This window comes from Nomascus leucogenys, chromosome 20, assembly GCF_006542625.1.
Source record: "Nomascus leucogenys isolate Asia chromosome 20, Asia_NLE_v1, whole genome shotgun sequence".
In the NCBI taxonomy this organism is placed as follows: Eukaryota; Metazoa; Chordata; class Mammalia; order Primates; family Hylobatidae; genus Nomascus; species Nomascus leucogenys.
The window spans coordinates 2,225,257-2,237,807 of NC_044400.1; the positions used below are offsets into that span (position 1 = coordinate 2,225,257).

At 55.4% G+C, this 12,551-nt stretch overlaps 1 protein-coding gene across 4 annotated transcripts in view; it reads right to left on the bottom strand.

Moving 5' to 3' along the window:
* MAD1L1 (mitotic arrest deficient 1 like 1) overlaps nt 1–11,149 on the bottom strand; it is a 408,034-nt gene extending 396,885 nt beyond the window's left edge. For 2 of the 4 annotated variants that reach the window (XM_030801341.1, XM_030801338.1), the window contains exons 1-5: nt 11,055–11,131; nt 8,717–8,895; nt 8,155–8,314; nt 3,554–3,694; nt 755–934 (exon numbers count right to left, since the gene is read on the bottom strand). In XM_030801341.1, the coding sequence (XP_030657201.1) occupies nt 755–934; nt 3,554–3,694; nt 8,155–8,304 (471 nt within the window). In that variant the 5' untranslated portion in view covers nt 8,305–8,314; nt 8,717–8,895; nt 11,055–11,131. Of the gene's footprint in view, nt 1–754; nt 935–3,553; nt 3,695–8,154; nt 8,315–8,716; nt 8,896–11,054 lie in introns of all 4 variants that reach the window. The other 2 variants (XM_030801339.1, XM_030801340.1) reach the window with 2 other exon arrangements.
* Nucleotides 11,150–12,551: the final 1,402 nt, after the last annotated feature.

Consider the following 12,551-nt stretch of genomic DNA (forward strand, 5'->3'; position numbering starts at 1 on the left):
CGGGGAAACTGGAGCCCTCAGCCAGGGCTCTAAGAACAACCGCTACAGAGACCACCGTCGCTGGGGACCTTATATAACCCAGTCCTGGGGGTCTGTCCAAAGTCAACAGATGCGAGGGCCGAGGGAAGGGCTACCTGTCGCATACATACACAAGTGAACGCAAACACACTAAACATCCACAAACAACAAAAAACGGATTCGTCGGCCATTTAAATTCTTAATTACAAAGGCACAAAAGTGCTTTTTTTTTTTTTTTTTGAGACAGAGTCTCGCTGTGTTGCCCAGGCTGGAGTGCAATGGTGCGATCTCTGCTCACTGCAACCTCCACCTCCCGGGTTCAAGCGATTCTCCTGCCTCAGCCTCCCGAGTCCCACAGGCTGGGACTACAGGTGCGCACCGCCACACCTGGCTAATTTTTGTATTTTTAGTAGAGACGGGGTTTCACCATGTTGGTCAGGCTGGTCTCCAACTCCCAACCTCAGACGATCCACCCACCTCGGCCTCCCAAAGTGCTGGGATTATAGGCGTGAGCCACCACGCCTGGCCCAAAGTCTCAACTTTTTAACTGAAAACTACAGAATGGAAAATTAATACTTCTACTGATGACAACTATGCACAAAACGCAGCTGCCCGTGTGGGAAGCACCATTGAACACACAAGCCGGCGCTGCAGTGGCGAACAAGAGCATGCACTCCCTCTCCTCGAGAAAACAGCTCCAGGAGGGCGGGCCCCACGCAGCAGAGGCCCCGCTCACCTCGCCAGCCTGGGCCAGGCTGTCCTCCTTCTCACGCAGCCTCTTGCTGGCAGCGTCCAGGTTCTGCTGACACTGCCTGTTGCGCTCCAGCTGCTCCTGCATCTTCTCCTCCGCCCCGGCCTCCCGCTCCTGAAGCTGCCGGATGCGCGTCAGGAGCTCCTGGTTGCGGTCGACCTCGCGCTGTCAAGAGAGCAAGAGTCAGATGCCACATGCCGCCCACGGGAGGGTCAGCGGGGAGCCCTCACCCCCACGCCTCTCTCAGAACATGCCGAGGCACAAAAAAGAGCCGAGCAGGACCCGTCAGCCAAGTCAGAGGCAGAACCAGGACGGGACCTGGGACCCAGCTCCAGCGTTGGCACCCCCGCTGTGGCACCACGATAGTGAGCACTGTGCGAGGTCAGGGCTCCCAGGAAGGGCACTTGGCACAGATCACACACACATTTATCACACCGTCTGCTCAGCAGTTGCCTCTGCAGGGAGAGGGGGCATGGGAAATCTAAAATTCAGCATTGACCTTGGGGAGAAGCTGAGCTTTCACAGCACCAGCAAATCCTAACTACGCTCTGGCCGGCACTGAAATGAGCTGGCACTCCCCCAGCGAGCAGACAACAGGGGCAGAGACAGGCAGCGTGGACAGGAGGCTGCGGACAGAGCAGTTTACACTGGGCTCAAATCTGCCACACATACACCCCATCTCACACAAACCTCCAGAGCCACCCCCTACGACTGGCCTTAGGGAGGCCGCGTGGCTCTCACTGGTTGGGATGGGACATAACCAAGAACCACGCTCAGACCTCCTGATTCTAATGACCCGCAGGCCCTCCAGAGTTCACTGCCAGGTACCAGAGTCCCAGGAGGTGAAGGTGGTGAGTCCTGGTGGAGCCCGGCACTCTGGGGCCCTCTCGCCCTGCCTTCCTCGGGAAGCGCCAAGCACTCCCAGAGGCCTGGGTGGAGTATGAGCTTGTGCTGTGCTCATCCAGGATACTCCAGCCCAAAACCCAGGAGAGCTGTGACAGACGTGGCCGCCTTCTGAGAGAGGCTGACCCGCACACCTCGGAGGGACTCCAGCCCTTGTGGGCTGCCTCACAACAACCAAGAGACCCTTCTGTGATGCAGAACAAGAGCTGGGGTTGGCATGGGGCTCTGCTCAGCACCATCACAGCCAGATGTGGCACCGGGCCTGGTACTGCCAGTCCCAGTGCAGACAGGGCAGCCAGCAGATCCTTGGACTTCAGACACTTAAGTCTCACCCCCTAATAGGTATTTCCAGGTGGAACTCCAAGGAACAATTGGAAAACTACTGGTTCTGACTGTTCCTGGGGTCCCGTGCAGCTGTGTCTGTGGGCAAGGAAGGACAGGCCTGTTAGAAGGTGGCTGGAGCTCAGCAGGGAGCCCCAGGTGTAAGCTCAGTCACCTGCATCCTTGGATTTCCCCAAGAAAGGGTTCCTGGAGACCCTACAATGACCCCTCCCTCAATCCAACATTTGTGAGCACCCATAAAATGTCATAAGCTGTGCCACACAATGGAGATCCTGGGCAGAGTCGGGTGGGCCCTGCCCTCAGGGACTTTTGGCCCAGAGGAACTCCAACAGCTGCACTCTGTCCCTCCTGCCTGAGAGCCACAGCCATGCCATGAGCACACTGCCTCCAGACTAATGACCTGGTGCCATCTCTCCACCCCTAACAAGGGAATCTCAACAGTTAGGGAGATTCCTGTGGCCTTTCCCTCCCCTTCCCACCAATTCCTCCAGGACTGTCCCTCCTAGGACCCACCCAGGCCATGAGCAAAAGCCCCACCTCTCAGGGAAAACAGCTCTCAAAGCAGCAACGGAGCCAACCCTGAGGCAGTGGCCCCCACCCTGGCAGTGCCTCAGGCTCACAGAGCCCACACAATGCACCACAGCCAGGATCTGCAGGCCAGGGGCAAGGAATCCAACCAGCATCACACCCAGGAAGATGTGAGCTATTTTTCTAGGGCCCAGGAGAGTGTGTGAATAAACCGCATGATGTCAGGGCGGGGCTGGACATCCACCCGCCAAGAGAGGGCATGGAGGCCAGGGAGACTTCCCGCCCAATACTCTCCCTGAACCTTGGCAGCATTTCCACAGCTCATCAGCACTGACGGAAACCCTGGCAAAGTGCTGTTCATCAGAGCAGAGGGGATCCGCACACTCAGTGGAAACCTAATTCCCTCCCCAAGGATGGGGTGTTTTCCCTGCTGCCCTGGGTGAGCCAGGAGCGACACGGAGCCGCCACTGAGTAGGGCCCTCCAACCCCAAGACCCAGCACGGACCCGAGACCCTCATCCACCCCGTGACCTCCTAAGCCTGTCACTCCTACGCCACTTGGCATTTCTGCCAGACCTGCATTCCAGTTCTTCCAGAGGGAAGAGGAAACCAGGAGACCCTGCAAAAGAATCTGTGCCAGCACCGCAGCCTCAATGAACAGACACAGCAAGTGTTCCCATTTCATGCCACCCTCCTCTAGAACATCAAGCATAACTGATACGTGCCCCACAGCAAGAGTGGCCTCAGAAGGAATGTCCTGGCAACCATGACACAGGGCATGTCAGGCTTCCAGCCAGCTGGGTTCTGATTTCCTACGGCCTGGCAGGTACCGTGCACAGCCCTCTTGCTCCCAGAGACTAGGATCTGATTTCTTATAACCTGGCAGGCACCGTGCACAGCTCCCTTGCTCCCAGGGAGTGGGATCTGATTTCTTACGACCTGGCAGGTACCGTGTACAGCCCCCTTGCTTCCTAGGGCTGGCTGGGCCGACCCTCACCCCGCCTGAACCCACCTCGTAGTTCCTGGCACTGGTGCTGGCCGCTCTCTCCAGCTCCACTCGAGCCCTCTTGTGACTCAGCTCCATCTGCATCTTCTCCCGCTCCACCTGGATGAGGTGGGACTTCGAACGGATCTGCTCTGCTCTTTCTTCCAGCTGAGCAGGTCGTACCCAAAGGAAAACAGAATCCTCAGTGACTGCATCAAACAAGGTGAGTGACAGTGCAGCAGACACACTCCCTGAACACCCATTCCAGCAGGTCCCGTGCTGTCTTGATGTGACCCAGCCACTGGGCCCCAGGCTGGGGAACAGGGGAGGGGCAGGAAACGGGAAGGTGAAAAAGCCTGGGAAGAGGAAGATGTCTTTTGAGATGACATCAAGCACATTAGTGAACACAACAGCCTGGAATGCCACCATTTATTTACCAGCCAATGGCTCTGTGGGTCAGAAGTCCAGACGTAGGTGGCTGCATTCTCTGATCAGGGTCTCCCAGACCAAAAATCAATGCAGTCAGCCACGACATGTTCTCACGTGGAGCCCAGCATCCTCTCACAAGCTCACAGAGATGGAGAATGAGGTCTCCTTCCCGACCAGCTGCCAGCCCAGTACAGCCATCAACTCCTAGGTGCTGCCCACATCCCTTGCCACACGGCGCTCTCCATCTCCAAAGTCAACCACGTCCAATCTCCCTCATCAAATCCCTCTCCTGCCATGTCTCTGACTGCTCTGCCTTGGACGTCTGGACTCAGACTTAAAGGGCTCAGGTGAGTACATCAAGCCCACCCAGGGAGTGGATCAAGCCCACCCAGGTAATCTCCCTATCTCAAGGTCAACAGATCTTAGACCTTAATTACATCTGCACAATCCCACAGCAATGATACCTACTCAGTATTGGACTGAAACCTGGGAGGCAGTGGGAAGGTGAGTGTGCACAAGGAGCCTGGAATCTGGGGGCCCTCTCTGAAGTCTGCCTCCCACACAGGGCTAGTGATTACAGGTGAGCTGAGCCTCAAAGAGCCCCAGAAGACTTGCCAAATAGTTCCAGAGCTGGCCTTTGGGTACGACCTGCTCAGCTGAAGAAAAAGGCAGAGTCACTGACTCTTCACGTGGCCCAGAGCCTTGCAGTGCAGCACCTCCCGGCACTTAACGAATGCAGAATCTCAGACTACACCCCAGACCTACTCAGTCAGAATCTTCTCTTTAGGTCGGGTTTAGTGGTTCACACCTGTAATCCCAGTACTTTGGTAGGCCAAGGCGGGTGGATCACTTGAGGCCAGGAGTTCAAGACCAGCCTGGCCAACATGGGGAAACCCCATCTCTACTAAAAATACAAAAATTAGCTGGGCGTGGTGGTACGTACCTGTAATCCCAGCTACTCAGGAGGCTGAGGCAGGAGAATCGCTTGAACCCAGGAGGCGGAGGCTGCAGTGAGCCAAGATCACGCCACTGCACTCCAGCCTGGGTGACAGGGCAAGAGTTCATCTCAAAAAAAAAAAAAAAACAAAAGAATCTAGGCCGGGCGTGGTGGCTCACGCCTGTAATCCCAACAGTTCGGGGGGCCAAGGTGGGTACATCACTTGAGGTCAGGAGTTTGAGACCAGCCTGGCCAACATGGTGAAACCCTGTCTCTACTCAAAACTACAAAACTTAGCCAGGTGTGGTGGTACGCACCTGTAATCTCAGCTACTCGGGAGGCTGAGGAGGGAGAATCACTTGAACCCAGGAGACGGAGGCTGCAGTGAGCCAACACTGTACCACTGCACTCCAGCCTGGATGACAGAGTAAGACCTTATCTCCAAAAGAAAAAAAGAAACTTCTTTTTAAACACATTCTCAGGGCGTTCACATGCACATGAAAGTTTGAGAAGCACCAGAGCAGAGTGGTGGTTCCCAATGGGGTCCAGTTTTGCCCCTGGGAACATCTGGCCCTGTCTGGAGACACCTGATTGTCACAGGGGGGTGGTCACATGTGTGTGCTGCTGGCTGGCATCCAGGGGGTAGAGGCCAGGGAAGTTCTTAAACAGCCCACAATGCACAAGAAAGTCCTGAGAAAAAAGAATTACCCAGCCCAAATGCCAAGAGTGCCAAGGCCAGGAAAGCCTGGGATGGGGGAGGGAAGTTTCTCTGTCCTCCCACCTGTGTTCTCTGGTAGCCCAAGCTGACACTTCCTTTATTCCTATGTTACCGTGTCTCGATTCCCAGCTGCTGCTGTTTGGGGGTTCCTGAGACTACCCTTCAAACTCAGCAGCCTTCCTGGTCTCACTTCTGTGTCTGCAGTCAAGCCTGAGCCTCTCGAGAAGGGTGGGCACCCCGCCTGCAGGGGGCACGACCAGCAGGGACCAGGAGTCCCAGACACACCTGATCCGTGTGCCACCTCTGCCTGGAGCTGACTACAAGTGAAAGAAAGACAGATGTGTGAGAAACCAGACAGCACACATTCCCCCCGCCTGACATGTTCTCCAGGCCCTCCCTGCCACGCCAGGGGCTCAGCAGGAGAGAAAGAACCACGACGAAGTCCAGGAATGGGATGTGACAGGGGCCAGGGACCGGATGTGACGGGGGCCAGGGACCAAGGCTGGGCTTGCCGCCATCACTCTGCTCACCACCTCGCTCTGACTACCGCACTCCATCACTGATCCCCTCACCGAGAGGCCCTTACCAGTAAGCACTGGGGGCCTCAAAGCTCCAAGACAGACTCTAGAATCCCACAGCTTTGACAGATAGGCCAAGAGGTCCCAGACATTTGCATGACTGGAATTACAGCATTTCAGACCAGAGTTGCCAACTCTGTCACCCAGGCTGGAGTGCAGTGGCGCGATAGCTCACTGCAACCTCCGCCTCCCGGGTTCAAGAGATTCTCCTGCCTCAGCCTCCCAAGTAGGTGGGATTACAGGTGCCCGCACCCACCCAATTTTTGTATTTTTAGTAGAGATGAGGTTTTACCATGTTGGTCAGGCTGGTCTCAAATTCCTGACCTCAAGTGATCCACCCACCTCAGCCTCCCAAAGTGCTGGGGTTACAGGCGTGAGCCACTGCAACCAGCTCAGAGTTGGCAACTTCTAATTTTGCCAGTGATAAAAAACAACTACCATCTATTACCTTCATAATTTCACAAAAGAGCATTTACATATATATTATATATATAAACACACACATATATATATGACCTAATCTCAGAATAAAAAACAGTCCTCAACAAGAAAGGGCAGTGAGCAAGCTAGCAACTAGCATTCTTTTTTTTTTTTTTTTTTTTTTTGAGATAGGCCAAGAGGTCCCAGACATTTGCATCACTGAAATTACAGCATTTCAGACCAGAGTTGCCACTCTGTCACCCAGGCTGGAGTGCGGTGGCACGATCTCAGCTCACTGCAAGCTCCGCCTCCCGGGTTCACAGCATTCTCCTGCCTCAGCCTCCCGAGTAGCTGGGACTACAGGTGCCACGCCCAGCTAATTTTTTGTATTTTTAGTAGAGACAGGGTTTCACCATGTTAGCCAGGATGGTCTTGATCTCCTGACCTCATGATCCGCCCACCTCAGCCTCCCGAAGAGCTGGGATTACAGGCATGAGCCACCACGTCCGGCCACAAGCTACCATTCTAACACACGTTAATTCAATTATGCAACAAAACAAACACACACACACACACACACAGTTTCACCATATGCAGAAGGGTCTCGTCTGGGCTCCAAGAGCGCAGGAAGCCAGAGCCTCCTGTAATGGGGACTGAACTACAGAATGGCTCTGGGGACCGCAGCAGGAATTGGGAAAGAGGGTCCAGGCAGAGGAGCCTAAAGGAGCCTGTGCAGCCACAGGGCCCAGGCAAGGCTGGAGACACTACTCGCCAGCACTCCACTCCCCACCACTCCCCACCACTTGGGGGCCCCGATATCCCAGCCCCAACTGGTACTGGGCCCATCACTCTTTGGAGCCTGAAGGCTTCAGGAGGCCTGAGTCCTCTGCGGTTGTGTCCACAGTGAGCAATCCCAAGAACTTGTAATGAAACGAAATACAACTACTTTATAGAAGAAAACTGTAAAAAATCACCGCAAAATCTGCAAATGGCCCTCCACAGTCTGAGACCACAAAACACCCAGTCCTTCTGCTCACTGCTGTGGCTTTGCCTCTGGGCTGCCCGGGCACTCTGGGCACTGTGTTTCCAACACAGCCTTCCTGACAGTCCTGGTGCTCACTCCCCCAGGCATTTTGGGTTCTGTCCTCAATTAGATGAATGAACTGGCTTTCCGATCCTGTCACCAGGGTCTGTGGGTGCACTTGTGTGAACCCAATGCTGAGCACCAGGCCCTACTCAGAGTGCTAACAAGGCAGGCCTTTAAGCCAGGATGGCTCAGGGCCCCAACTAGCCTCCAGCTACGACCCCAAAATGAGGAGTGCCCACAGTGAGACCTGGAAGACGAGCAGCTGGTCTCTAGGCTCCGCTAATACTGACCCACCTCAACTACAGAAGACTTGAACAGGTCCTGCCTGGGCCCAGGGTCTCCCAGAGACCCCCATCCCAGCACATGCTGCTCACCTGAACTATGTGGGACTTGAACAGGCCCTGCCTGGGCCCAGGGGTCTCCCCAGAGAAGACTCCCACCCAGGCACATGCCACTCACCTGCATGCTCTGCTGGTACTGCATCTGCAGAGAACCTGGGGCCGAGGTGGAAATATCCAGCCCAGATCCTCCCTCCACGCGCTGAGAGATGAAGTTGTTCAAAGATCTCAGGGTGGATAAAACCGTGGTGTTTTCCCCCAGGTCTTCCATGGTTGCTTTCCTTCCGGGGACAGACAAAGGACTGGTCAGGGCCAGCTCTTCCACGTGCCATCAGCTGTGCAGTCAGCGGAGCCTCTGGACAGCCCCACTCCCCAACACTCACTGGAGCCGACAATACACCCGTGCCCGTAACCACATTCTTCAGTGGCAACTGGGAGCCATGCTGCCAATTTACCAGACAAAAAATGGAAGCAAGAAAGCATGCCACCAAATCCCCACCACCAAGCCACCAACTGAGTCTCAGTTGCACATGGACAGATGGACAGCTGGCGCCCGGGAGACAGGGCTCAGCACTCAGGTGGCACGTTCCCCCACTGCACTGTAAGAGGGTTCTCCAGAGAGACAGAGCCAACAGGACAGAGACAGACACACGAGAAGGGCTTTATTAGAGAAACTGACTCACACGATTAAGAGACTGTCCCACAACAGGCCGTCTGCAATCTGGAACCCTAGAAGCCTGGCAGGGTGACACAGTCCAAATCTGAAGGCCTCAGAGCCAGGGGGGCCAATGGTGTAATTCTCAGTTCGAGGGACTGCTGGGACGAGTCCTGGATACGAAAGGCCGGCGAGCTTGGAGTGCTGCTGTTGAGGAGAGGAGAGGAAGAGTGTATCCCAGCTCCCACAGGCAGATGGACACATTCGCCTTTTCTCTGTTTTTGGCCTCTCCAGGCCCCCAGGCTCTTGCATGGTACCCCCGACACTGAGGATGGATCTTCAGCACCTGGTCCACTCAGACTCCCAAGCTCATCTCCTCTGGAAACACCCTCAACAGGCACACCCAAAAACAAAAACGATGCTTTCCCAGGTTTCTAGGAATTCCTGAATCCAGTCAGTTAATGCCTGAAACTATCTACCAGGAACACTCACAAAAAAGTCTGGCCTCTTGCCCAGGCGGGGTGGCTCACATCTCTAATCCCAGCACTCTGGGGAGGCGGAGGCAGGCAGATCACTTGAGGTCCAGAGTTCAAGACCAGATTGGCCAACATGGCAAAACCCCATCTCTAATAAAATACGAAAACTAGCCGAGTGTGATGGTGTGCGACTGTAATCCCAGCTACTCAGGAGGCTGTGGTACAAGAATCACTTGAAACTGGAAGGCAGAGGTTGCAGTGAACTGAGACCGCACCACTGTACTCCAGCCTGGGTAACACAGTGAGACTGTGTCTCAAAATAAATAAATAAATAAATAAGTAAATAAATAAATATAAATTAAGGCCAGGCACTGTGGCTCATGCCTGTAATCCCAGCACTTTGCGAGGTCAAGATGGGCAGATCACCAGAGGTCAGGAGTTTGAGACCAGACTGGCCAACATGGTGAAACCCCGTCTCTACTAAAGCCGGATGTGGTGGCGTGCACCTGTAATACCAGCTACTCCGGAGGCTGGAACAGGAGAATTTCTTGAACCCAGGAGGCGGAGGTTGCAGTGAACTGAGATTGCGCCACCGCATTCCAGCCTGGGCGACACAGCAAGACTCCATTACAAAAAAAAAAAAATTTTTTTTAAATCTGGCCTCTGGGAATCAGAAACGAGGCATGCACAACAGTGACAGTAAAGATGATGATCATCACAGCTGTGCTAATTTTCATTGTTTATTTCTAGTGACATTAATAAGTACTACTACTGTTTTCAACTAGGTACCGGAAAGAAAGGTATCTGACATTTCCGAGCACCGAGACTTCTTGAACTTCAGTTTCCTCATCTGTAAACTCATGACAGTGAAATCTACTTGCAAAGTTGTGGGGAACGGGGTCAGTATCCCTCAAGTCTTCCACTGCTAGATGATGGGAATGCGGCTGCAGTTTGACCAGCACTATATTTGTAAGCTCTATCTTAACAGGGTGATGAATTAGGTCTTTTTACACAGATTCTAGAGATGATGAAACCGAAGCTTCATAAAGTTACAGAACGGAGATTGGAACTTGGGTCTGTCTGGCTTTGGAAGGCTGAAGACAAGCCGTAGCAAGGAACCTTGCACCCCTAACACCGGCGCTTACGATGGTCTCATGGCAGGCCGGCCCACCAGCCACAACTAGGGAACAGCCAAGCGCGTTTAACAGCCAAAGGTAGAACTTCTGCAGCTGCAGTTTCTGAGTTTCCAATTAACAAGAACCTTGGCCTGGTGCAAGCAGAGGCCTGAGCTCCCCAGGCCGCCAGCCCCGCAGAGGCAGGCCCGCCTGGAAGGAGGCTCCACAGCCCAATTCCTCCATTGCCCAGACGAGATCAGGGTGGCCCTTGCCATCCCTGAGGGGGAACCCGGCCCACACGCCCCCTTCCTGAGAGCGGACCCGCGCAAGCCACTAGGATGCCAAGAGCCCCCGCAGGCCCGACTGCTCCACCAGGAGCCAGCTCAGGCCCCTTCCTCGGCGCGCCGGCACCCCAGCCCGGGGACCCCCACGGCAGGCAACTGGACCCCGGGGCTGGGGCCACGAACACGCGCCCCTCGGCCGCCCGCCCTGGCACAAGGGACGGCTGCGGAGACCCAGGCGAGGGGCCCGCTGTCCCCAGCACAGCCCGAAGTGGGGAGTGGGTACAGCGGAGTGGGGAGAGGAGGGGAAAGCACAGAGAGGAGAGCGCGCCCATGGGAGACGGGGCGGGCGCGCGGTCCTGAGGCACGGGGTCCGGGTCGTTGTGCCCCACCCTGGCGAGCACACTCGGTCCGGGCCCTCGGCCCCGCCCTTGCCACTCCCGGGACCCCCGGGAACCCGGGACCCCGCCGCCCGCGCAAGCCGGGCCGCTCACCTCAGTCGCCCGCGGCCAGCTTGCTGCCGCAGCTCGGATCTCCCTCCGCTCCGCCCGCGCCCATTTATCGCGACACTTGCGCCTGCGCTCTCGCGAGACCTGGGTGGCAACCGGGCCGTAAAGAACCGACTCTGCGCACCGGTTGGTCCTGGGGACTCCGCGTCCGCACCCGGAGCCGCCACCCCCGGGAGACTCCGCACGGAAAGGACTCGGAACCGAATGCTGAGCCAAGGCGCAGTCGGGGGGGCCCCCCCCGGCCCTGCGCAGGACGCTCTTCCACTAAGGCTTTCGCCTCGCGCCGTAATGTGTAGAATAGCCGCGCCCACGGTAGCCTCCTCGGACAAACTTGCACTGTTGACTCTTCCCAAAATTTTGCTACTCAGTATCAGCTTGAATCAACCCGTTATTTTGCTTTTCTCTGGGCCCACTAGAAATGCAATTTATGCTACCAGGCTACCTTCCCAGTGCTCTGCAAGCCAGGGCACAGCATCCAACGGGGTGAGGTCAGGCCCCATTATTATGGTAACCTTTGTCTATCCTTCAAATTGGAGCCTTCCTGAGAAGAGTGTGCCTTTCTCGTTTCCAAATTCTCTTCCTCTCCTCCTCCCATCTCTGCCCAGCCCTTGGCTTCCCTCTAAGAAGATGCTGTTCCTAAGGGTCTGCAATGAATTTTCCTTCTTTCAGAGAAAAAGACTTCCAAGGCCGGGCGCGGTGGCTCACGCTTGTAATCCCAGCACTTTGGGAGGCCGAGGCGGGCAGATCACGAGGTCAGGAGATCTAGACCACGGTGAAACCCTGTCTCTACTAAAAATACAAAAAAATTAGCCCGGCGTGGTGGCGGGCGACTGTAGTCCCAGCTACTCGGAGAGGCTGAGGCAGGAGAATGGCGTGAACCCGAGAGGCGGAGCTTGCAGTGAGCCGAGATTGCGCCACTGCACTCCAGCCTGGGCGACAGAGCGAGACTCCGTCTCAAAAAAAAAAAAAAAAAGAAAAAGACTTCCAAGTTGTGTGCCCCGGGAATGAAATGGAATGAGAAGAGAACGAGGTGGAGTAAGGCAAGAGAATCCCTGGACTTAACAACCTGACTGCAACCAGAAATGAAATGAAAAGTCAAAACATCTAGCGGCCAGGCGCGGTGGCTCACGCCTGTAATACCAGCACTTTGGGAGGCCGAGGCGGGCGGATCACGAGGTCAGGAGATCAAGCCCATCCTGACTAACACGGTGAAACCCCGTCTCTACTAAAAATACAAAAAAAAAAAAAATTAGCCCGGTTTGGTGGTGGGCGGCTGTAGTCCTAGCTACTCGGGAGGCTGAGGCCGAATGGGGTGAACCCGGGAGGCGGAGTGAGCCAAGATCACTTCACTGCACTCCAGCCTGGGCGACAGTGAGATTCCGTTTCAAAGAAAAAAAAAAAATCAAAACATCTGACCTGCAGTTTCCTTTGGGGAGCTGGACAGAGCCCCAGATCCCTGATGGAGATAGATTCCTGGGTTTC